The following is a 27228-nucleotide window of genomic DNA, read 5'->3' as shown; positions in this document are numbered from 1 at the left end:
TGTAACTAGAAATCTATTCTACTTTATTTGAAGCTTGTTAGTAAAAAATTCATCCAAAGACCAAAACCTTTCAATAATAAAAATGGTTTTACTATTTAAAGAGGCAGAAGTGAAGAAGATTAGTTGCAGTGTAGCTAAAGAGACTATTTGGCTGCAAGATGAAGAGCTAAATATTAAAAGATTCCTCTAATTTTAACAGTAATAACAACAACAAAAGCAAATGCTCTAGTCAGGAGTCACTTAATGTTCTGAAGACCACATTTTTGGTTGGCCTCATTCTAATATCGAATTTATACCCCCTGCTTTAAAAGACAGTTGGTTTGGCCTGTAAAAGGAAACTTGAATGTTGACCAAAATCTGACTTACTGTGCCTTACAAGTGTGTGCACAGCCACTTCAAAAAAGACACTGAGTTATACTTGCCACAGTGAGATCATAATATCGAAGACCAACATGGTAAACCTGTCCCTTGAGTATATGGCCACTGGTCCACAAAAGACTAGAAAGATAGTGAGTACATGGTAGAACTGCCTGGATACACAATCTAAGGAATACCCCAAACACACTGCATAGTTAAGACACTCCTGTATGAGTTCTGCTTCCTTCATTTATAAATGGCAAATCTGGCCTATTTCAGAAGCAGGTAGAAGGAAATACAGAAGCTTCCTGGACCACATGCCATTGACTTCCTGCCTAAATGCAAAAGATGGAGGTAGGGAGGAAAGAAATGCAATCAGAACTGCAAAGCAAAGACTACACTAGTTAGAATGTTAACAGGCCTGAATTCCCCCTTCATTAGCAACAATGAGGTTTCAGATCCCCTTGGAAAAGATCTGATCCACAGTTCCCCTTAACATCATTGAAAGTAAAGGGATGCCAGGATTTGGAAGACTCTACAAAGCCCATGTGATTATTTGCCGTTCAGGAAATGTCAATTAAATTTTATTTAACTATTTTGAAAAAATGCAACCTCTTTTATGGATATGCAGGAAATACTGAATGTTGACTTACGCAGGCCAGCCTTCAAAGGTAGACACAGTAAAAAGGGCCATCATAGCAGACAGAACATTGTCAAAGTTGAAATCACTGTTTTGCCAAACTCTTTCTCTAACCATTGGATTATCAACATCTCCGTCTTTATAAAGGATGAATATTCCCCTATGGAGGAAGAAAATAAACAGGAACTGATTGTATAACACTCGGGAAGCACACAATAAGTCACAGAATGATGCCATCCCTTCCCTGAGATATATGCTCTTTTCAGCCAGTTAATTGGTGTAGCTCTGTTCATGTGTTCTGTGATATGGATTGGTTGTTTGTTAGTTTCTGGGTTTACGGTGCTGGCTTTAATGTATAAAAAACTAAATGGGTTGGGTCTGCTCTATCTGTGTTTGATGTGCTGGAGTCTAGTTTTATTTATAATTTTGTTCCAGTGTTCTGTTGCTTCAGAGTATGAATGTATTATAAAGAAACATATACATTATTATTAATTATTATTAATTATTATTATTTTTGATTCACACAATGAAAGAATTCTCACCGGCACTCCTCAGGATTCTGTTTTGCTTCATCAGTGCACCGGTAAAATTTTCCCTGGACAAAAACCAAAAGATGTAGATGGAACATAGGGCATGAAAATTAACTAAACTTAGAACCTGATCTTGTGACTGGCTCCACATGGGCACAACCCAGTTTCAGCACAGACCTCTACTGAAGTCAGCTGGCAGGCCTTGGTTCAGGATCAAGCCTGATTATGTTTTGAAGGAATTTATTTATTTACCTTAAAAAGCTGTACACCAATACAGGCGAACATGAACTGCAGCAGAGTTGTGACGATCATGATATTACCAATAGTTCTAATAGCAACAAAGACACACTGAACTACATGCTGTGAAGAAAAGAGGAAAGGAAAATTATTATAGAATAATGTACACTGCATAAAGAAACATAACTTGGAAAAAAATACAAATAAAAACCTTCAGTCCTTTTGCTCTGTTTATTGCCCTTAGGGGCCTCAAGACTCTTAAAACTCTCAGAATCTTCACAACTGAAATAGCACTTGATCTAGTCGAGGGAAAGAAAAGCAAGCATTAGTCTGTTACTTCCCAAGTTTATTATGTTACAAAATTTATTAAAATTATCTATGTTCATGCAGTTCCCTTTTATAAGCAAAAATTCTTATTTACCCCTTGGAGTAAATACTAATTTTTTAAGCTAGCTTTTTGAAGTCCTTCTCAGCTTAGTTTCAGGAGCAACTTAGGAATTAGTACAGGTTTAACCTTTCTAGTCCGGCACCTTTGGGATGTGACCACTGCTGAACCAAAGAATTTGCTGAACCACGGGAGGTCAATATTGTAGTGAGTGGGTCTATTTTTATTTCACCAAGGCAAATAATTAGAACAATACTTGCAATGCTGCTTAATAATGTATGACTGTACTGATACACCTTATATAAACCTATGCATAGCCAAGGTTTATCAACTCTCTTTATAACAAAATGTTAGTGCTGTTACACAATTTTTCTGTACTGGCACAAGGAAATAAGTAGATAAGGCATAAAAACATGCTTACTCTTAGCAGCATGACCAGCACTTCTGCTGCTTGCTGGACTCTTAGAAGATAATTAAGGATAATTTAGAGCTAAATAACAGCACAGAACACTGAGAGCCAGGACTGATAGCTGTAAACAAAATTCATGGGACTGCAGGAAACTTGGCTACACCCATGGCAAGTGGACATCTGGCTAACTAAAACCATGCCAGACCATGAATGTTGCTGGACTAGAGAGTGCTGGACTAGAGAGTTTCAACCTGTACTCCATGGGCTAGTCATACACCATAGATCAGACATGTTTTGTCATAGGGAAAAAATAATGGCAAAGGCATTCTTCAGTACTTTGCTCTGACAAACTATGGGCTCTACCCATGAGATGTTGAGAGCCTGTTGCAAGATGATGAGCACCGTCATCTCCAGTCCAGCAGAGATGAAAATGTTCAACATCACACAAGAGATGCTCAGAATCTCTTATGACTAGGCCCTTTATTTGTCAGAGAGGTAATAAGAGCATTTTGCTCAGTGCTAAGTAACACAGGCTGGAGTTTCTGATGGTCTGGTGCCACCTGCCAAGTTGACTAACGTAATTAATGAGATACTAGAGCAAAAAGTGATAAGTAGAATAGTAGAAAAAAAATCCCTGGGGAACTGCTTACTGAGGCCCTCGGTGTGTAATAAGGAATTTCTAAATCAATGGGAGTTTTACTATTTATTTCAAGTGAAGCAGTATTGAGTTCTCAACAAAGTAGTGAGAACTGGAGCCTACTCTTCAATGGCTGTGGTTTGCATGATCACAGAGGGGAAAAACTCTCTTAATCACCAATTACTGTCCTAAATGTCACAAAGCTACTATTTTGTCACAGAGATCATGGTATTCTCACTAATCGTGAATTTGATTAAAGACTGTGGAAACAGATGGGCAGATGTGCCAAATCCCAAAGGTCCTGAGGCCACATAAGCATGGCTGCAATTCCTGGAGCTAGGAGCTGGTGCTAGCCTCATAAGTCAGAAGCTACTGCTGCAGAGAAAGCATGGGATTGGCTCACCCCACCCTCACTCAGCAGCGCTGCCAGGAAAAGTATTAACATGTTCGGCAAAAAAAAATCATAGCCTTATGCTTAAGCTGCAACATATCCAGGAACAACCCCTGACATATTGTGCCCTAGAGTTACCTCTCTGAGGCACAGTGCCCTCAGCTTCCCCTGCTCTGGGGTGAGGATCAGGAATTAGTAATTTACTGCTGACTGTACTAGAATTAAATTTTCTATATCACATTGTACTGCTCTGGAGGGTGCAAGGGGAGTTACTGAATGGACCCTGCATGTCCAGACCCAAGGTATGTATAACAGTGGCAGAATCTAATCCCATCCTAAGTTCCAATTTCACTTGAAAAGCCACAAGTTAAAAATAAAGGCTACTTCCAGTGTAATAGTAATACTTACTGAATCCCAAACGAGACCAGAGAAACACCCACAACTAGCAAGTCCAGCAAATTGAAGTAATTCCTGCAGAAAGACCCTTTGTGAAGGAATGCTCCAAAAGCTGTCATCTAAAAATAGAATTGTGACAGCTTTACTTTCAGTTTCTCTCCATTTAAACTGAAATTTAGGCTGTTTACAAGACACCTCTCGATGATGCATTTATAATCAAATATTTTACCTGTTACAACAATTAATATACAAAAACAGTCTGAATCTAGATGCCTACAACTGAAATAATGTGCACTTAAACAACAGAACTGGAGGTGTTAATTATTCTTGATATCAGCAAATGTTTCATTTCTGTGTGTGCACAAAAGATGAATTGATTAGGCCTTTACCATAGCAGTAAATGGCAAGATCCAGATTCTTCCCACCTGCCTCTCTATATTTTGGTGCCTAGTGACTGTAAAGGGGCAGCACAATTCTGGGAGAAAACCTGATGCAGAAGCAGTGCAGGGCCGTCAGATGTGTCCTTAGGCTATCCCTTCTCACCACCACCACTATAGAGAGTGTGCTGGCTCACAGAGGGGTGTAGCAAGGGATAGGTGAGAGAGTGGTTGTGGTGCTGAGGGCAATAAGCCTTCCTGTCTGTGAAGCAGCTCGTAGTTCACAACAGCAACGGGCAACCTAGTCTACTGCATGGGCCACCGAATGGCCCTCCTTTATCTCACTGGGCTGCAAGTTTGTCATAACCAAGATGGTCTCATGGGATAGGGTAATTTTACCAACTGTGCGTGGCATGGATCCAATGAATTTGCAGCGTGGGCCGACTAAACTGTAGCAGCGCTTTGACTGGATACAGAGGGAGCCCATGGCTCTTACAGTCAGTGTTGTGAGCAATCAGCAGGCACCTCACTTCGTGTGCCCTTGCTTTACATGCGTGTCACTTTAGTAATACTGTTAGGAAAAAAAAACTGCGTGAGTGAAAACCAGTGGAATCTGGCAATTTTGTACCTGGGCAACGGTAAACAAAATGTCTTGCGGGCAACACGTGGAACCCTTATGGGCCACACGTGGTACTTGGGTAACAGGTTACCCACCACTGTGGCAAAAGGTTGCAGCTAGAGCAGCCCTGGTTCGATATTATGATAGAAAGACTGCCCTGGGTTTCGGTACGGGCAGAATTTGGACAGCACAGAGATGGTCTCAGGTGGTGCAAAACAACCAAGTCTAATAAAAATGTCTCTAACTTAATTAGGATTATATATTTGTTATAATGGATTGATGCAAATCTTGTAAACCAATTATAAAACAGTCCTGCCTCTCGATTCCGGCTTGAATGCTCACTGCCACGGGCTGTCATTGGCTATGCAGACTAACCCTTAAAGACCAGGAGGCCAGGGACCAGTTTTCTGGAGGAAAGTCCATCAGGCCTGGTGCTGAGAAACAGAAGGTCCTGCTGAACAGCACCCAGTGATTGGCTCTGGTTCCAAAGTAGGGATGTTAAGGACTAGTTGATGAGTTGATCCCTCCCCCCTTGCTGCCTCTATTCAACAGAGACAGCAAAGGGGGTAGGAAGAGAGGGTACTTCAAAGCAGCAGTGCTGCACAGATGAGTCCAGGATCAGCTGTGCAGTGGTGCCGTGTGTGGAGCCCAGGGTCAGCTGGGGAGTCCCCAACTGACCCTCAGTTCTGTTGAAATGCTGCACGGAACCTGCCATCAGCTGGGGAGTTCCCAGGTGACCCCAGCTTCATGCGGCATTTCAAATTGGGAATGTGGCATGGAGCTTGGGGCCAGCAGGGGACTCTGAGACCCCTGCGGACCCCGGGCTCTGTGCTGCACTGCCACTTTGAAATGCACAGGAGCTCCTGCTGGGGACAGTTGTACATTTCGAAGCAGGCACCCTTGTGCAGCCCAGAGTCAGTTCCTCATTCCTCCTTTGAAATGTACAAAAGCCCCAGCACAGAAGTGCCTATTGACTAGTCGATCGAAATTCCATCAACTACTCGACTAGTAAATTAACTGTTACTTAACATCCTTAGTTCCAAGCTAGGGGTTATAAATGAGGGGATAGGGAATCAGGAAATAGATGAGCACACATTCTCCTCTGTCAGCAGCAGCAGGCTTCAGGAAGGTCCCACAGACCTAACTCCTAAGCTGGGGAGGTCTTCAGTTACCAGAGTGTCTCCACCAAGAACAAGACTATTGCTTTTGTTATTGACCCACATTTCCTTTTGGTTTTCTGTTGAAGGCCCCAAGGAAAGAGGCTATAAACTGAACTGGAAATGGCAGATTGTTTGTCCCAGACTGGTGATCAGCCCCATCAGTGAACATCTTAAAAAAGGCTTGCACAAGTTACAAGTACAATGAAAGCTTTGTTATCTGGCACTCATGATGAGGAATGGGCTTTGCCAGTTAATTCAATGTGCCAGATACTCAAGCTTACTGCTCTGCCTTCACCCGCTACCACGGCAACCAACCTTTCCCCCCCCCCCCCCCCCCCCCCCCCCCCCCCCCCCCGCCTCGAGAATGCCTAACCAAAGGAATAACAAAGCCTGGAGGAATGAGGAAGCAGATCACTCCCCTCCAACACACACATTCCCTCACTCAGGGTATTTCCTTTGTGTCCTCCTCTTAAGTGGCAGGAAGACAAGCAGGCCAGCTGCCTGGGAGTCCTCCAGCAGATTCAGCTCAAGGCAGGCTGAGGAGGAAGGAGATGCCTGCTAATGATATCAGCAGTCGGCGCCAGCTGTCAGAAACCCGACAACGGCTGACTGGACAGGCAGGAGTGTGGCATGTGTGGCATTGTGGCTGGGGGCAATGCCAGTTGACAAAGTTTTTTGGTTAATAGAAAAACCGGATAACAAAGCTTTCACTGTATGTGTGTCCTAACACATATATCCCTCTTTATTCCACAGCTGTATCCTCACATGATCATGTAGTTATAGAGCACATCATCTACCTACCCATACGGGCAGCTTTCTGTCTATTCATTCCATGCCCATCACTGTAGCATGTGGCCTAGTTAATGTCATGTGAGACTGTCCCACATTGGAAGATACTGGACGGAAAGCTGGTTTAAAGGAACAGCTGGGATTCCTACTAAGCAAATCCTAGGATGGCATAAGCTTGTACAGCTGCTTCAGTATTCACTCGTGCCCCCTACATGAGGACATGTTAGCATGGTTGTGGCTGAAGCATAGCCAGTGAAAAGGACCATAAGTGTTCCTGCTGATGAAACTTAGACTAGTTCAGAAACTGTTCATATATAGCAGAGATTTTATCTCTGTTATTTGTGGAAAATAATACTACATATCTTCTGCAAATGCACTGCCCTTAGTCTTTAGGACCAGAACTAATTTTCCAAGCATTCACTTCTACTGATACTACATGATGATAGAGGATTTTTTAAACATCAATGACCCCATATTATATTTACTTTTTAAAGAGGTTTTCATTCTGCCCGTCCTTCTGTTGTGCCATTACAAGGCAGAGGTAAGATTGCATATGTGCCTATGGCTGTGTATTTCTATATCTTACTATGGATTTCTTTATGTTTTAACCCTAACTCTGACTGTTTTGGTTTTAATGCTTGGTCTGTGGGTAATTATAACATTCTCGTAATATATAATTTACCCTTAAATTACATTAACCCCAGTTATTTTTTGTCTGGAATTTAACTGCGGGGTGCATTACTGTGCCATATTGTTTACTACATGTTTAAGCCTGAGTTAACTCTTGTACTGTATGTATAGCAACAGGACTTGGCATTGCAGAAAGCGTAGTGCAAAATTATAAGCAAGCATAGCCAAAGTTTGAGACATGTTAGTAAAGCAAGGTATTGCAGATGTACATCTCACATTCTAATTATCCTCCCCTGGAGGATACCCCTGGATTACACTGCAAGACACATCCCACCGAGAATACAGAGTCAGGAGTCATTTTTGACTGAGTAAGTCCTCAGTGAGTGTACATGATCATAGAGAGCACATTAATAAAAGAACCTTTCCTAACCCTAAACAGTGGTGCCTAAGCTGCACATACATCCACATAGTTGCTGAGCAAACTGAATGATCTTTATTATAGCTTGTCAGCTAGGGGGCAAGCTATGCTATGTAATTGGTAGTTGCTTAACATGTGCTAGCTTGTTGCAGGATCAAGTGCAGAACTTAATAGAATTCTACAGTAATTTAAAGGTGACTAGCAACACAAAATGAGGTTTCCCAGTCAGGGAATATAAGTTGTTGTCAGGAAATAGAGAAGAGAGGTTTCCGTTTAGCTCCCAGTAGTCCACAAAAAATCCTGCAGAACCAGTACACGCTTCCTGGATGTATACAGCCCAGATTGGGGCCAAATACATCCCTGGAAAATTCCACTAATTAAGAAATGTCCTAAACAGAACTCCACAGTCAAAAAGACCCTCGCTAATGGACTTCCACTTCTTGGATTTAGGAGTGACCGGTTTCACAAGTGCCAGATACAGATTCTTCAGAGGTTACTGCTGAGATGACCAAAAATGAAAATGGAGAGATGGAGAGGGGGAGAACATAGACATAGATATAAAAAAAAGCTACTAGGTCTGTGGGTGGACAAGTACAAATGTATCTATAGCATCTATTCAAGTGTTTTGTTGAGTCTGCGTTCAGAATCGCGAGCAATGGGGTTTCCACAAATTTTCTTTCATAGTCTAACAGAGCATAATGTTAAGAAGATATTCATAATCATTAGTATGAATTTTCCTTTTCTTAAGGTATGCCTTTACATCTAGATACACCCCCTTGCACCAGGCTAATTCCTCTCTCTTCTTGGTGCAATGCAACAAGGACTAAAAGTGTGGGAACAAAGGTTGATTCAACCTTCTGCTCAAAGGATACAGACATTTTACTGACTCCTATCTGCCTCAGAAAGGAAGGTATCACTTTTACCAAGGTCAGTGAGTTCCTCGAGTTCAGAGGTTTTACAAGTAGCTTGATCCAGCTTTACTGTGTCAAGTGTATAATTCTCTTTGCTTATCTCTCAGCATTGCTTTGATTTAACAATAGCAAGGACCTTAGGAGGTTGTCACCTTACTTGGCAGCATGGAACTTGGATCATTTGCTAGGATCATCTGGGCATGTCTCACTTGATCAGTTCCCTTCCACTGCAATGCATTGGTGATCTCTCGGTCTCTTCTGTTCTCTGTCTAGGGCTCATAGCTGTTTCAATCCCTAGGGACTGAAGTGTTGGGCTCCATATAGGGGTATCTGGGTAAATTGTAATGGCCTGTGTTATACAGGAATTCAGACTACATGATCTAATAGTCCCTTTGGACCTTTAACCCTATGGAAATATGAAACAATACATAATAAGGATACTTAGCACTTACTCTAGCATTCAACATCTCTAGAGCCTCTTACAACTACTGTATTAATTAATTTACTAATTTTAGCAGGCTCTACACTACTAAATATAAGAAATAGCAAATAAGCAGGAGTAGGTAAACATTTACAAACATACAAATAGTTTACTATATAAAATACAGTTTATCTTGTAAACAGCCCAAATATTACTTTATCTGGTATTAATCAAAATGCATTGTGAGAAAAACATACCAATATGATCAATGCTAGTAGAAGAGTTTTTGTAATGCTTAATCCTCAGCTGGAAATGCAAAGTTTATGTACGGATTTTTACTGTACCTGAAATTCACTGGTATATGTCAGGGCTATTCAGCAAGTGATTTGTGGTTGTTGTTCACTACATGAAGCTTTTCATGATCTTCTGATGGCTATAAAATGTATATAGCTCTAAAGAAGTGTTTTATACATTTCCAATTATTCTTCTTGACTTCATTTGTCACCAAGGCAGCACCAGGTAAACATAAACCCTAGTTTTACTGCAGCTTTGCTGGGGTAATTTTCATATAACTAAAAGCTGAGTAGAACTGGTGTATGCTCTTAATAATCAGTACACAAACTATACATTCAAATATCAATTCTGATTCATGCATGGGTAATACATTTAAGCAAGCATATTTATGCCTTACTGAGTAATTAAATGTATGCCCAAGATAAGAGAAAATGCAAAGTATCTTAGACTATAAATAAATGCAAGATATCTTGCAAGGCCTGTTGCAAGAAAATAGTTGTCTACTATTTTAGATCTATGAATACAGTTCAGCAAGAGAAATGAGAAAATCCATGCTCCCTCTTTAAAAGATTTATGATCTTTTTTGGAAATGCCAGAATAAGGAGGAGGAAAGCTCATGCGCAGTGAATTATTTTTCCCTTTTCTGACAAATTGTAAGTGTAAAAAAGGGTAAAAATGAATTATTAAATTGATGTGATGATAAAAAGTAGTGTCTACATGCATCCAAAGGTCAAAGATAACAATCAAAACTATAAGATATTGTCAAATTAAAAAATCCTTTGGTTTAAAAAAAGTTTAGCTTTGATCGTATAGGGAAAGGCGAAGAACACTTCAAGTGCCTTTTCTTGGCAGGTAACACACAAGAAAAATCCTTTTAAACAAACTTCTTTATAAACCTGTTACCTTCAACATGATCTCAAATGTAAACATACTAGTGAAGACATAATCTGCATACCCTAGGATCTGGAAGGTAAACAAAAAGTTACAAACATTATTGCTAAAGCTGGTTTTGAGCTAACAAGGATCAATTAACAATTCATTACCTTTAACAGGATTTCAACAGTAAAGATGGCTGTGAAAGCATAGTCAAAGTAACCAAGTATCTGCAAGGTATAATATGTGCCACAGTAAGAAATCCGTCTATAATAAGTATTTACAATTTAGACCACATGCACAAAAATACCTCTTTTAATCTAATAATTTAGTTGGGAAATGTAGACAAAGTAATTTAAACTTTTAGCTGCCGTGTAACTTTTTTGTTTAAAGTTAATTAGAAGCTACTATGTTCAAAGTGAGATTTCGTCTATCATAAAATGATAGGACCAAATATGCAACATTTTCTTTCAATTCAGACCTTTTTCCTATCAACTTTCAGGTGTTCTTTCTTCTGTTTCTAATATACTTTACAAGCTCTGACTCAAACAAAAACTTATTAATAATGTACTTTTTCCAACATAGCATTGCACTGAAAAATTAGACTGTCTATTGTTTGTCAGATTTACTAAATCAGTCTGAAAATTACTATGTGTATTTTGTTGGTGGGACAGAACTGTGTGTGATCCTGTAGAAAAGCACATAGTCAAAGTAATAAATAACCTAAAATCTACTCATGCGTTTACTTTTCCTCTTGTATTTCCAAATATATAGCTGAGAGTAATTTATGGAAAATTAAATAAAAATAGCAGTAGGTTCCAAGATGATGTGCAGAGCTTTCAGAATGACCTTGCATGAAATCCTCATTCCACTGAAGTCAATGGGAGCTTTACCATAGACTTCAAGATAGCGAGCCATTTCACCCTGGTAAGGAAACAGTGCACTTATCTTTAGCATATACCCCAGCATCTAACATGCAATCCAACATTAGTTTTTCTTTCAAGGGAACTACCAACTACTCATTTGTTCTTCTACTCAGAAACCAGGTGCCAGTGATCAGCAGTTATGAAATGGCAGGGAAAATTCAATAATGGACAACAGGGACGAGTATGCCCATATTAGATTAGACACACTTTTCATTTTCAGCCAATTCTCAGATGCTTCTGGTCCCTGTGACAGCTGAAAAAACACACACAGTAAAGGCTTTCAACAAAGACTGGCAAGAGATCCATTCAAGAATATAAAAGAAAGTATTGCAAACCATTAACCTGCAGCATGACAAAGGTGTTTTATTTTGTTTTCATATTTTCCCTTCTGAATTTTAGCAATGGAAGGAAGAGTTCACCAAGAACCACTCTTTCCATTCAGTATATCTGTACTGAAGCTAGACAAAATGCTGGGGGTAGCACATTTTGAGCTGGTCAGCTAGCACACTGAACAGGGTACATCTACACTACAGAGAATGATCAAAGCTGCCGCTGTCAATCTTCCAGGGTTTGGATTAGCGGAGCTGGTTGATGCCGGTAGTCCTGCTTCCACAAAGAGTAAGAGAATTTGAAGGGAAAGTGTTCTTACTGCAGCTTCCTGCAGTGTGGACAGCGCCAAAAGCCAAGTTAAGGTACTTTGCCTTCACCTATGCAATTAACATAGCTGAAGTTGCGTATCTTAATTAAACCTTGTCCCACACTGGAGACATGCCATGAGAAAGTATAGCTTGCTGGGCTAGCGATATAGCCAAGGCAGCCTACCCCTCTCCCTGCATTCTTACTAATATAATGAGCTATGGTAGCATAGGTACAGACAGCATGGTTGTCTATGGTGATCAAACCCAGAACATTCACAGAGGTAGGAGTATGGGTACAACATTCTGTGCATCTCTGCAGTAAAGGAAAGTAGCATGCCTGTTCCCGTCTCCTTTCCCCTCAGGCATGCTCTCCGTGTCCCATGCAGAGGGATAACCCTTTACAGCCTGTCTGTTCAAGAGGTACACCTGTTCAGTGCTCTTCTAGATGTAAAAGAACAGTATTCAGCCCTTCACACTGTTTCTAGAGTAAGAATTTGCTACTTATTATCTTTTCTTTATCAGTTAGTATGATTTATTTATAAGAATATATTTACCCAGACTTCATGGGTAGAAGGAGCACATATTGCCACTGAACGTTTTATGAAGGAATACAAGAGTGTGTGTGTGTGTGTGTGTGTGTGTGTGTGTGCATGCATGCGCGCACACACACACACACACTCTTCTGTTTACCTCTAAACAAAGTTAAAACATTTTTTAACTTTTTTTTTATAATATCAAGAGCCAAGTTCTTCAGGCTGCACAGCCTGGTCCAATAGGTCTCAGAGCCCAGACTCTCACCCAAACCTGAATGTCTACACTGTATTTTTAGCCCCATAATCCCGAGTCGGTTGACCTGGGTTCTGAGAGTCTCTGCTGCAAGTCTTCAAATATATGCACTTGCAGAAGCCTGGAAGAGATCAGGGCCTCTATTCAATCCACCTCTGATCCTGCCCCATCTTCCTTCTGCAGGGTTTGTAGAGGCTTTGCAACCACAAAGCAGCCTCTGTACATAAAACTACATGTAAGTGAAAGAAGGGACTTGGTGATATAACCTCAGTCATTACCCCTCAAAATTCACCATATGATATTCCCTATGAGGTTGTTTCTTTACATTTCTTCTTTGTAGCAATTTCTTATCTATAAAGGGTACAAAGTTGATAGTAAGATGAAGGGCTTCTTCTTTATGACACCACTAGTACTAGATATGCAGCACTAATGAAATATTAGGAGATATGATATTGGGCCTGAGTATGCATTCTGTGTGTCTAATTAAGTTTGTAGAAGGTTACCCATCACCCTGGTATGAGTGCCAGGCGAAGCACCTGACAAACTCAAGAGTACAGCTACAACTCCAGGTAGGCACAATGCTTGTTTCAGCTACAGGGAGCCATTTTCAGATAACATCGCTGTTTACTTAACAAATGAAATAAATTTTGTGTTGGATTACAGGTCACCTACCCATTTATACATAGGAGCCTTAAAGCTGCCTAGAACTATAGTGGTTGTTTTTATTTACTGTGGTTATTATTTTAAAATTACTTAAGCAGAAAAAAATATCACATCCAACCTAACTGCTTTGTAGTGGTGATTTCAAGGGGAATACAGAAGAAGATCTGATAGCTGTATTCTTTTTATGTACTATGGTGGTCTATTCTTCCCTCAATGCACATGCATAAAGCTTATATTTTGGTTTATCTGCAAAGTTTTTCTGATACATCTGAATTACATGGAACTTCACTTAGTTAGGTGTTCTGCATTCTTTATAAAGAGAAAAAAACTGCACATACGGAACAAATGTAAATCAGAAGTTACCACATATAACTTAAAAAAACCAGATATCTTTGCCATGTATTGTATTATACATTGTGATTCTAAAACACATGGAAAAAGAGAAATGGCAGTTTTACGTGTATGAACTGCTTGTTCCCATAACACTAAATGAAAACTAAACATTTCTGAAATAATGCAGCAAAGTAGGGGCGCCATTTCAGATTTTGGTGGGAGGGGGCCTATCTGTGCATGCCGTGATGGGGGAGGAGGAGGAAAGTGAGAGCATGGGGGGCAGACTGAGGACAGAGGCTTCAGCAGTGTAACTCATCATGCTCAGTACAAACCAAGCACCAAATAGGGGAGGGGGGACAACACCATCCACCCTCCCCCTAAACACATCATCTCTATCCAAAGGCTACCAAGGTACTGGAGAACTCTACTTTTTTTGGAAGACAACTTAGCAGTTAGCTGACAGGAGCACAGTATCTAATTCCTACATAAAAGAAAGAAAATATAAATACGAGACCCACTCCGTTCTAAAACTAACATTCTGACATCTTCTGGCAAGTCACTTAAGGCACACTGGTTAGCCTTAAAATTTTAATGTACATTCTTACTTTGTTACAAACTCTGTGGAGAAACATCCCATCAGGACTACTTGGCTCTTTCTCAGCTCTGGAAGGGGAGTGAGTTATAATAGGTTACGTAAGTGGGCAGATACATTTCAGCTCTATATAAGAAAATCAGAACGGCCATACTGGGTCAGACCAATGGTCCTTCTAGCCCTGTATCCTGTCTTCCAATAGTGGCTAATGCCAGATGCTTCAGAAGGAATAAACAGAAGAGGCAATCAGCACGATTCATCCCCTGTTGCCCATTCTCAGCTTCTGGCAAACAGAAGCTAGGGACACCTTCCCTGCCCATTCTGGCTAGTAGATATTGATGGGCCTAGCCTCCTTGAACTTATTTTATCCTTATTGGAACCCTGTTAGAGTTCCACAAGATGGCCTTTCTACCATCTCCTGGCAAAGAGTTCCACAAGATGATTGTGAAAAAATAATTTATTTTGTTTTAAATCTGATGCCTATACATTTAATTGGGTCAACTTCTTTTGTTATGTTAGTGAAGGAATAAATAACATTTCCTTTTTCTATTTTTTCACACCATTCATGATTTTCTAGACCTCTAACATATCTCCCACCCTTTAGTCATTTCTTTTCCAAGATGAAACGCCCCAGTCTAGTTAATCTCTCCTCATATGGAAGCTGTTCCTTACCTCTAATAATTTATGTTGCATTTTCTGTACCTTTTCCAAATCCAATATATCTTTTTTTAGATGGGGTGACCAGATCTGCACACAGTATTCAAGATGTGGGCATACAATGACTTTATGTAGAGGCAATATGATATTTTGTCATATTATCTATTCCTTTCCTAATGAGTCCCAATATTTTGTTAGTTGTTTTAGTTTTTAAACTACCACTATACATTGAACAGATGTTTTCAGGGAACTATCCACAATGATTCCAAGATCTCTTTCTTGAGTGATAACAGCTCTTTTGTATGCATAGTTAGGACTATATTTTGCCATGTGCATTACTTTGCACTTATCGACACTGAATTCCATTTGCCTTTGTGTTGCCCAATCACCCAGTTTTGTGAAATCCCTTTATAGCTCTTTGCAGTCAATTTTGGATTGAATCCCTGTTCACCCCTTTTTCAAGAACATTTGTAAATTTAACACAGTAATCCAAATGCAAAACTCAACAGCACAACACTCATTCCTATCCCCCCCCCCCAATCTTTTAAGTGGAGTACTGGGCAATGTTTTAATGATAATCTAAAGATCCTTCAATTACTTGAATACCCAGACTTTTGTTACTCTTAATCACTTGCCTCTCTTTTTTGTTAAATAACAAACCCCCTATCCCAAAGCTCAAACTCTGTTGCATTTAAGAACTACCTCTGGAGTCAAGGCATGCCGCTTTAAGCAGACTTGAAGTATGAAATCCAGGGGTTCCAACCTTGGAGGAGTGGGAGAGTCTACTGTCCCTGCTAGTACTCTATAGATGGCACCCTTGCAGCAGAGTAGTACTTTTAAACAAAAACAGAACAAATTCAATTCATTAATCATTCTTGCTCTAAGCTTCTCAGACTTCTTTGTAGATTTACACAAAATCATAGAAGTGAAAAGTTATTGTTTAGCAAAGTATTTACCTGTAAGTTCAGAGGGTATTGAGGGCTTTTTTCTAGTTTTCTTAAGTGTCTGTCTCCCTGTATATGACATGAACTTGAAAGCTCAATTTCCAAACCCATTAAACTGCCTCATCACTCAATGCCCCATGTCTGTCACTGACTGATGGGCCAGCCAGTTATGATTTCTCTATGGTCACACAGGAATACAACAAAAAAGAGATCAAAGAGTTTCCTCCTCTGAAAGAAAAATCCCAAACTCCCCAATAGTGTTTCTAGACAATCGGAAAAAAGATTCTGATACTAACAATGTTGGCATCTGTCATGTTTCACCAGCAGACAAGTGTGTACCAACAAGAGTCAAATGCTCCAACATCACTAGGATCTGCAGGTGCTCAGAAACTCTCAGGGCCTGGTGTTTTTGCTACTTGTGGGTATTGCAAAATGTTTAGTATGTTATGGATTTTAGAATGTTAAGTTCTATGGGATTCTCAATCCTGCCAAGTACTGCAGTTTGCTGATTAATGAATTTGGAATGGACATGAAATCATAGCCATGTAGTTGTAGATATTTGGATGGGAAAATGCTCTCTTTCTTATCTCACCCATTGACACAAATGTGCCCTAAATGTTCTATTTACATAAGCTGTACAGTTTTAAATAATATGGCAATAGAAGGGTAATTTGCCTCTAACATCTTTTAAAATGTAACACTGTGCTTGTTCAGTGGTAGACATTAATAAAGAAATATTTAACATATCATGATCAAAATATCATGCTTATAAGAAGATTTTTACAATCTATTATATTACAATAAAATAAATGCTTCTTTTTATATATTCCACTGACCCCAAAGCACTTACAATATTAATTAAGCTAAGGCATTAATCTATCTATTTAATATTTAGGGCACTGAGCATCTAAATTCCTTTATAAAAATAAGAGGTTAGCTTCATTTTTCAAAAAGATAAACTCAGTTACAGAGATGGTGATTGACTTGCCTATGGCAACAGAACAAATTAGAGAGAACAGGGAACATAACCCATGGTCATAAATCTCAAGTTTGTGAGTTAAGTACTCTTCCTGCTAACTCTTGATGGATTTACTCTCTACATACCTGTTAGAAAAATACTACAGCGTGATGCAAAATAAACCCTTGTAGAAACATGCAAATCCATACTGCTATATGTTGAAAAATGTATTTCCAAAGGCACCAATAACAATTGAACAGCTACAAAATGGGTACAGCTCTAAAAGCAGAATTAGGAGAAGATAACTGTCACATGATTTGATCTTAAATTTATTTCAAGACTTTAAAAGCCAACAAAGAGAAGTTGTGTTCATATATAATAGTTGTAATCAACCCTGGAACTCCATTAACAACCCTGGAACTCCATTAACAAAAATTCTTTTGCTTTAATTTTTTAGCTATATATATATATATATATATTTGAAAGAAAAATTATCAAGCTGATAATTAAATATCAGGCTGCAGCTGTTGTACAGTATTGCGTTGTTAATGTATGAATAACTCCATGTACAAAATTGATGGGGCTGCCCATATGTCTTTGGCATCCCATAAGATAACTCGTTCATATATAAAAGAAGAGATTATTATTCATAGGCAGGACCATGGATGTTCTTGGATCAGAGAGCCCTGGGGATAGGAGCCTAGTGGCAGGAGGGCCAGCATCCGACAGCATAGCTGGGGCTGAAGCCGGTGGCAGTGGGGCCAGGGCTGAAGTCTGGCAGCTCAGCTGGTGCTCGGAGATGAGGGTAGTGAGGCTGGGGTTGGTTGTAGAGAGGCTAGTGGACCAGCAGCCCGGCCGGGGCCAGCGATATGGGGCGTGTCATCTGGCAGCTCAGCCAAGACTGGCAGCCCAGGCAGGCCGGAGGCAGAAGGGCCAGCTGGGCCAGAAGCAGAGCCAGCGGTGGGGAAAGACAGGGGGCTGGTGGCAGGGGACCTCTCATGGTCCGGCAAATTGTCTTGTTCGGGACTGGTCAGGTCCCAAGGGTGCCGAACTAGGGAGGTCGAACCTATACCACCTTTTTCTTTCATGGTCAGGGTGTATAATGTACATTTATAAGTAGAAAACATAGTGAAAAACAGATTCAAATAACACTTTTAAAAATGAATTAAAATGTTCTGCTTTTCACATCATACATTTTTTAAATTAAATTGTTCATTGGATAATTTTTTTATTTATATGTGGCCTAATCCTGCCACCAATATACGGGTAATTGAAATAACTAAGACCATTTGCATGAGAAAAGATCAGGCCCATAACATCATCAACACAGATAAAAAGTAAAATTCCTTTGGAATTAAAATACGTCTCTGTTGCATGCATTACTTTTCAAAGGGATCTGTGCTAGTTAGTATAGGCAGTACAAACAGTGTGATATTCTATGTAAAATTGTAAAATATTTAACATTTTACTATGTTCAGAGAGCAAAAAAAAGAGAGAAATACATGCAGAGTAGTTAAAATGTGCTAACATGTAGGTCTAGGGTTGCCAGGTGTCCGGTTTTGAACCGAACAGTCCAGTATTTGAGCTTTCTATTTGGGAAACAAATTGAGAAAATATAAACAAGAAAATAAAAATGTCTGGTATTTTCTAAATAAGATGTCATGTAAATTGTTATGTAATGTCAAGTGTATCTGGTATTTTTGTTGAAATCATCTGGCAACCCTATGTAGGTCTACACTATAAAAATAAGCAAAATGATTACTTATTAGCCAGAAGGAGGGCACAGTATGTTAAACATTGAAGTAGATTTAGCCACACATATTTTTACTTACGTTATTTCGAAAAGAGTGACTGCGAATTGGGTCTTCTGCTGCCAGGGAAACACTGCTGAGCATGATGAAGACAAGGATGAGGTTGGTAAAGATGTGGTGGTTGATGAGTCTGTGGCATCCCACTCGAATTCTGAAAAAAAAAGACAATAAAATACACAATGTGTGTAAATAATTCACAGCAGGCAGGGGTCACATCTAGCCAGTATTCTAAGCTTCTCGGCCAAGAATTACAGTAACAATTCCAAGACCAGGGCTAGATTCAGTTTTCAGACACACCAAGATAAATCTAGATAAACTGATCTGATTTAAATTCTGGTGAAGGATTTCAGAATCTGGTCCATAGACTTTGAGGCAGGTATTATTAAAGGAGGCTAAGGGAATTAGGTTCCTAGCTCTCACTGATTTCCAATGGGATTTTGATGACTAACTCCTCTAGGTTTCTTTTTAAAATCTCAGCTTTAGTCCCCGTTGTGTACAAGCAAAGGAGTCCTGTGACAGGCCAGGTTAAAGGGCTTGATAGAAGGGGAGAGAGACAGCTCTGGAAAAAGACAAAACAACAAGGCCCTGGTTAATTAGGAGCAACTGAGGCAGGGCTGCTATAAATGAATTAAGGGCCAGGTGAGCTGATTTCCGGCTGCCACAGAACCTCTTTAAAAAGCTTCCCTGTGGGGGAGGGCAGAGAAGAATGGAGGAGTAGGGAGAGTAGAGAGGAACTAACAACTGATAAGGAGAGTCAGAGAAGCTGAGCAGGACAATATCAGCACTGCCAAAGACCACATGGGGAGGTGACAGGGCTCTGACAGGGAGTGTTTGGAGACTCCCTTTCCCCCAAGCGGCCAGAGAGTTCAGTTGGTAGCTAAGAAGGGCTGCTTACTCAGCCCTGACTGACCACGGGTGTCAGCCCCAACACCTCTTTTTTTTTTCCAAGAGACAGACGCTCAAATGCCAGAAAAGACAAGGGGGACTAGTACCGCAGCCCCTAACCTGTGGAATAGTGGATGGAATAGGGGTCTGGGACAAAGAGGTCTAGGACTGACTCTACCACAGTCCATACTAGCAGATATTCCTCTGCAGCAGTATAGCCTTAATTTCAGGCTCAATGAGTCCGAGCCAATTCTCATTAAAGCCAATAAAAATATTCCCAAATTGAGCGGGAGTTGGACTGGACTCAATGTCTCATTTAGATACTTCAGGATTCTAGTCAAACCAGAATTTCTTAATGAGGCTACCAGCTGTTTCAAGATTGTGCTTGCTTCTAGGAAGCCACCATGTAAAGATGATTTCACCTTTTCGCAGCATTAGTCATCAGATCCAATTCTTGTCTCAGACCAGCTGAACACTTCAGTAAAGTTACTCCAAGTTCATATCAGTTGTAAAGCAGAATCAGCAAAATGAAATAGATTTGAAAGCTTCCTCTGAGGATTCAGTAAGTTTTTAAGGGATCTTTTCTCTTGTTAGTCAATAGAGGATCTCAGTATGTTCTGATCATGCTAATTACCTGCCATGATAACAGAAGCTACCTACTTCACTTAGAAGGAAAAGCCACAAACCAATCTAAGGGTATGGCTAGACTATGGGGGGTCTTCGGGATACCGGAAAAAACTCCGCCACGTCCAAGAAATGTGTTTGCTCTTCCGCTTTTTTTTTTTGCAGAAAAGCAAACGTGCTCTTTCAGAAGCCCCTGTATTCCTCATTCTATGAAGACGAAGGGGGCTTCCAAAAGAGGGGTTTTTTTCCGACATTTGTCTCAGTCTAGACAGTCCAAATGTCTGAAAAGCCTCTTCTGACAAAAGAATCAGAAAAAGGTATGCAAAGTGCGTAGTGTACTTTTTTCTGACAAAAACTTGTAGTCTAGCTGTACCCCTACTGTTCCTTGCAAGAGTCATCACAATTTTTGGTGTGTGAGAGGATTTTAACATAATGACTTTGGGCTACACCTATGACACCAGTAAGATCTGTGGATGTTCAACATAATTGGAAATCTGGCAAAAGGGTTTATATGTATTAATTTAAAGTTGGATATATTATTATTTATTTATTAACCGAATCATTTCAACCGGGGCAGCAGTAGAACAAACTGCCCCACATACTGCTCCACAAATGTTCCTCAAACTAGATCTAGAAGGACCTCTAATGATGAGATGGTAGCTCTGTCCCTAAGCCAAGTCAGTTTTTAATTTCTATGCTGACACTGCCAGTGAGGTTGCCAATTCTGTTGATGGTGACTCTACTCGCTTAACATGCACAATCGTACAGTAAATGGTCAGTTTCCATTGATTAACAAAACAGCTTTCTTCATACTATCCAAAGGCTCCATATCCTAATCCCAATTCCCTGAAGCATTTAGCTTTTATTGTTTTCCTTTTGATTGTTTTTATTATCTTGAATGCTGAATTTTGGAATATACCACTATCTCAGCAAGGGTATATGGAACTAAATTCATGTATTTAATGAATTCTCTAACGTCCGGTCTTGCTCTCACTGAAGTTAATGGGAGTCCTGCCCTGGAATTCAATGAGGGCAAAATTAGATCTTCAGTTATGAAGTCTCAAGGTACAGAAGTGGTATTTATACAGGCAATATTTACGGGTTGGTGCTGCTGAAAATGAAGAAGGCACTCCCTTCAGGAATCGGTGTTATCTTCTCTTTCATATTTAGTTCAGATATTCTTCGGGGACGTGGGCCAACTGGTACCTCTGGTTCATCTTCCTCATCTTCTTCATCTTCACCTACTTTAAATTAAACACTTTTTTACTATAAAATAAAAAGAGATTACATTTTTGTTCATAACAATATAAAATTATTGATTGTACTAAAATATATATTTAACAGATGGCATTAAAATCTGTTAATTAATATACAAGCATTCACATGGGTGTCAGAGACATATCCTTCATTAACCAATTTACAAACCAAAGGGACTCTTTAGGTGGCTTTTCATGGTCATTTAGTGCCTAATTCCTATTGAAAGTCAGTGTAGTGATTCAAAGTCCTTACCACACCTTAGACGGAGAGCGGTAGTTGCCTTAAGTTAATTTTCACAATGGTTGGTGGTTTTTCCTTCACCCATCCCATAACCTCTCACTTCTCTGTGTATAAAGTTCAAGTAAAAAGACTTTGCACAATGGTCAATTTTAATGTAAATTAGCTGCGTCAGTGGGTAGAAAATCTGATGGGTAGCTATTGGGACAGCCCCATTTGAAAAGGAAAGGACAGTACATGCTGGAAGTGACCAAGTGCCTCCCTGCTTTGAGGGTCAGAAAGGAATATTTTCTTCCTATTAGGGCCAAATCGGTGAAGACCTAGTGGATTGTTTCACCTACCTCCAGCACAGCAGCATAGTTAGATTTAACAGGAACAGAATTCAGTCATTAGTAGTAGTACTAAGGAGGGATGTTAGTTAGTTGCAACTGGTGGACCAGTAGCTTTGGTGAAAAGGATAAAAGGACTGTTCCCAGAAGAAAAAAACATGGGATTTTGGTGAGGGGCCTTGCATGCATGGGATAGGAGGACACATTGTGGCCCTCACAAATCAAGATCTTCCTCCATCCCCATTTAAATATAATCTAGCCCCTTCCTGGGGTGTGTGAAATGATTCAGAAGAGCAAACTGAGTCCTAAGGGTAGGCTGAGGAGAATCTATCCTAACATGTGGGTTATATGCAGGTCCACTGATGGGCGAGGGGCAAAAGGAGAAAGTGCCCCAGGGTCTGGTGATTCAAAAGGGCCTGAGGCTTCCAGCCACCGCTACTGCTATTGTGACATTGGCAATGGCAGAAGCCCCAAGCCCTTTAAATTGCTGCTAGAGTTCTGCATGGTGTGCTGCAGGCAGCTCTGAGGGCTGGGGGAGGCACGGCAGCACTGAGGGCTGACTTCCCCAGCCTGCCTGTTTTGTCTGAGACTTCGTCCCTCCTATGAACGCAGAGCCATGCCCTCCTCCACCTTGCCTGGAGGTCCAGCAATGCTGTTGGTCCTACAGGTTATATGATAGGAGCCCTCCTACCCCTCCACTGGAACCACTTAAAATGCCTGGTAGATGGGTAACAAAGTGGATAGTGCCCTTCCCCTGTATTAAGTTTAATAAAACTGCAGCCTGCTACTTAACATCCCAGTGTCTGTCTTCAATGTCGATGTGTCTAGAATAAGTGTTCACAGAGTGGGTGGGAAGTAATAGCCAGTGAGACAGAAGCAACCTGATTTTTTGACGGAAGTGTGTATTTGCAGAAAGCCATCAGAAGCACATAAGATGACAGGGCATGAATAGCATTCGCTCTGAAATTTTCCTTGTAATCTACCCATTTCAAGGAAGTTCCAGATTCTGCCCAACACCCAGAGAAATATTATTAGAATAGCTATCAGACTGACAATTTTAATTATCAGAAGCTTCAGGGGGTAGCCAAGTTAGTCTATTACAGAAAAAAACCAACAGATGGTCTGGTAGCACTTTATAGACTAACAAAACATGTAGATGGTATCATGTGCTTACGTGGGCAGTGGGCTGTGGCCACGAAAGTTCATGATGCCATCTACATATTTTGTTAGTCTATAAAGTGCTACTAAACCATTTTCAATTTTAATTATATTACTTAATGTGTACTATCTAAATGGGCTACAGAAAAAGAAATAGCACTGCATTCATAAGCAAATATAACTGCTGGCATCAGAGGGTCCAACTCCACTGACTTGAAAGGAATTGAATCAAGACACAGCAATGGTAAATGTGACCCTACAGTTATAGTTCAATGTCCTGATTTAAACATGTTTATAGTCTTGCTGGCATACCTGGTACATCACAAGGTGGATAGGGGTCTTTGTCCTCATCTTCTCCTTCTCGATATTCAGCAATTGTAACCTATGACAATGACAAAAATACACTTCAGAAAAAAATTAAACTTCAGCATTTAATCAAAGCATGTAGATGATACCCCCCAAAAATCAAACAAATGAAATATCCAATAGCAGAGAAGCCAGGTACATTCTTACTCTTTTGTATCAACAGAGCCTCGAAGGCTTGATTTCTTTGGAAGTGAGCAAGAAAGGAAAGCTGTAATCTTTTTAAAGCATCTGTTTTTTGAACCCCAACAAACATTTTTGTGATTCTACACTTAGGCAAAAAGATCTGCAGAATGTAATAGGAATAAAACCAGTATGGAAATTACATGGAGTGCTTTAAAAATTCTATAGGAAGTTTACCATTCAGTATTGCCTTTCAGCAGAAATCTACAAGAAGCCTAATGCTAAAGATTATGCTAAACCCAACAACATTACTGATGTTCTGCTCTATAACTTCTCTCCCCAGTGAAGCTGTAGAGCATCACGAGGAGCAGAGATAGCCATTCCGCCAGGAGCTATGCATACATAGGAGCTGCGGGAGCCTTTATGGGAGTTTGAAACTTCATGGACCTCAGGGAATAGCAGGGTCTGGGGTCCCTTTGCCAGTTCTGTGAGGATGAAAATCATGTGCACTGACAATTTCCTGTCCCTTATGTGAGGGAAAAACACTTAGTAGAAATATGTGGCACTACAAAAGAAATCACATAGTTCACATCTGTGTTGAAAAGACCTTATTAGCATAAACAACAGAGGCACTTTTTAAACAGGATAAAGTATTTTATAGAAATAAACACCTTATTGTCCTTGGGCTTCTTTTGGTCACCTTCTGATTTGTTACCTTTTTTATTTTCCAGACTCTCTTTTCTAAAAAAAGAACAACACAGAAAGAAAAACAAACAACTACTTTTTTTTAAGTAAAAAGCAAAGACTGATGAAAGAACGATTTTAACTGATTTTAAGCATTTTTATTAAAAATGAAGAGGTTATGCCTACGGAATTATAGGTACAGGTACTTGATTTGAAGTGACATTTGCAGCAAAGAAGACATGCCATGTACAAAGGTGATAAAGTAGGTTTCATCCCAGTGCACTAGATTCATTTAACAGATTATCCTTTTACGTACAACTCCAGAAGCTAATCCCTTAAAAATATAATGCATTATCTTTATAGACATACTAAGGGATGAATTGTGTTCTTGGATTCATGCACACATCTCTTATGACTTCCATGGGACTACACTGATTTCAATTGAAGATTTGCTTGCTGTCTATGTAAAATTTGCGGAATTTGTCTGAACAGGAGTTGCACATTTACATCTAGGGATTCAGTTATGTTCTAATTGCACATTCATTTTATACTTCAATGTTTAAACCTCAGATGGATTATCACAATGTCCTTAATTCATTTCATCATCCCAAAACTTTGGCCAAATTTAAATTAAAATCAGTTTCAGTTTAGTCTTTGTTAATATGTATGGTATCTTCTGTCCTTGTCTCTTAAATTAATATTCTATGAACCTTGTCAAGCTATTCATATAAAGGAATAAATACACGTGTTAAGTGTGTGAATACTGAACTCCCATTTAGCACTCCACTACTGTTTTACCTGGCATTCTTTTTCCGCTCCTTTTCTTCTGCTTCTTCTTTCTGAGCTGTATTCAGGCTTTCAGCATCTGCCAAGTTATCCACAGCAATGGCCAAAAAGACATTTAGCAAGATATCTGATTCAATTAATATTAAGGACATTATGTGTTACCACACTGTGTTCAGTTTATTCCTTATCAGTATGAAAAAATGACAGTGTGAGAGACATAAAGCCCATGCTCCCAAACTAAGTGTATACCTTCACAAAGCTGGATGCAGTGCTTATAATACCTTTACTTACTGGACCAAATGAATGCCTGCTGTAACTCCATGTAAGCCAACAGAATTACACTAGTGATGCTTTAAGCTTATTAATTTTATTGCAACAAAAATATATACCAGATTGCTCAGTAAAAGACTAGTCACTGATAAAGTGAATTTTTAAAAGAAATGAAACTGAAGTTTACACAGGCATAGACAAGTTCCACTTACTACTCGGTATTTTAGATACTAAATCAGATACTTCCGAAAGTTGATTTTTTTACATTGCAATATTTTCTGTGTGCACTACATTTCATGTCAAGTTCCATACTTCAACCCATATCAATGAAGTGTGAATATCAATATAAAATATAGTAAAATTAATCTAATATTTTTGCCATATCTATTGACTCCTAAACTTTTCACTACTCATTTATTACAAGGAGAACTGTATGTTAGTTTACTGGAACTTTGGGTAGCTACTAAAACATACCATACTAGGACAAAGAACAGTTTTGGGAAGATCGAGAGCATGCGGGTGAACACTTTGGTAAAGCTAATCCCAAATAGTTCCATATTCCTGTTACGAGGAACCCCCTAAAATATAACTTGTATCCCCTAATGTGACCCGCTTCCATCCATTGTTGTTTGTTCAGACACTGTCAGAATTAACAAGGTTGGGATAAGACATTGCTGTCATGGAGGTCAGAGCACTTTTATGGATCAGAATAGGGACGGCGGCCAAAAGAAGACAAGTAGACAGAATGAGGTTGTCTGTGCACTTGAGAAAGAAGGGGCAAATATGCACTAGTTCTTGTCAGAGAGGTGGTGAGATGGTAATGCTTCGCTGGCAGGCGTCTGATTTGTTTAAGGGAGGCAGAGAGCAGGAGGGAGCACCCGTTTAGAAGAAATGCAGTACAGAAAATGTGCTTTCCTGTTCACACTGATTCAATCAGTTGCACAGAGGGCAGGTAAATGTCCTAAGTGTCATAGTGGTTCAGTCCTTTTTAAGCACAAATTCACAGCTCTATTCCGAAATGCTTACATGGAATGCAAATGTCACTTGTAGAAATGAAAGGATACAGTTACCACAGATGAAGAGGATAATGAAGTATATACAGACTACCATTCCTGATGACGATGGACCACCATATGCCATAATCCCATCATACATCACAGCATTCCAGTCTTCACCTGTTAGAATCTAACAAGTAAATTCATTGTTACCCACTCAACAGTCAAAAGACTAAAAAAGTTTCTGTTTCCTCTATCTACAACATGTATGTAATCAATTATCATGATCTATAAATCTGATCACTCTGCATAGGATGTTTTATAAAGTAAACATTAGAGTTATCTGTTTGCTGTTATACAATATTTTAATATTTCATATAAAATATATTTAATATTAATATTGTATGATATTTTAATATTTCTGCTTGCTGCTATACAATATTCATAAAAATATATTTAAATAAGCTTCTTTTGGTTTAGCTCTCTTAGTTTTTATCTATACAAAGTATTTATGACAGTGAATACTATGTCTACACTTATGGTCTGAACCAAGATCAAAACAAAAAGTTGCCTAAAATTAATCTCTTAAATTCTTATGTAGGCACCTAATTAAGGGTCCTGATTTTCAATGGTGCTGCATATGTAGCAGCTCCTACTGAAGTCCCCATGCTCAGGATCATTGAAAATCTAAATCTGGACTCTCATTTAGGAACCTAAGTATATCTTAGAACATGT

At 39.6% G+C, this 27228-nt stretch overlaps 1 protein-coding gene across 1 annotated transcript in view; it reads right to left on the bottom strand.

Moving 5' to 3' along the window:
* The window catches only part of CACNA1D (calcium voltage-gated channel subunit alpha1 D), a 363735-nt gene that overhangs the window by 113131 nt on the left and 223376 nt on the right, over positions 1 to 27228 (bottom strand). Inside the window, exons 15-26 of the mRNA XM_089781190.1 lie at positions 26563 to 26683; positions 25241 to 25355; positions 24430 to 24499; positions 23585 to 23654; positions 21391 to 21535; positions 18804 to 18933; positions 10645 to 10704; positions 3995 to 4101; positions 1976 to 2063; positions 1780 to 1887; positions 1540 to 1592; positions 1011 to 1157 (exon numbers count right to left, since the gene is read on the bottom strand). Of these exons, the coding sequence (XP_089637316.1) occupies positions 1011 to 1157; positions 1540 to 1592; positions 1780 to 1887; positions 1976 to 2063; positions 3995 to 4101; positions 10645 to 10704; positions 18804 to 18933; positions 21391 to 21535; positions 23585 to 23654; positions 24430 to 24499; positions 25241 to 25355; positions 26563 to 26683 (1214 nt within the window). The remainder of the gene's footprint in view (positions 1 to 1010; positions 1158 to 1539; positions 1593 to 1779; positions 1888 to 1975; positions 2064 to 3994; positions 4102 to 10644; positions 10705 to 18803; positions 18934 to 21390; positions 21536 to 23584; positions 23655 to 24429; positions 24500 to 25240; positions 25356 to 26562; positions 26684 to 27228) is intronic.

This window comes from Pelodiscus sinensis, chromosome 11, assembly GCF_052426305.1.
Source record: "Pelodiscus sinensis isolate ZL-2025 chromosome 11, ASM5242630v1, whole genome shotgun sequence".
Taxonomy (NCBI): domain Eukaryota; kingdom Metazoa; phylum Chordata; order Testudines; family Trionychidae; genus Pelodiscus; species Pelodiscus sinensis.
This window is presented reverse-complemented; position numbering and strand designations above follow the sequence as displayed.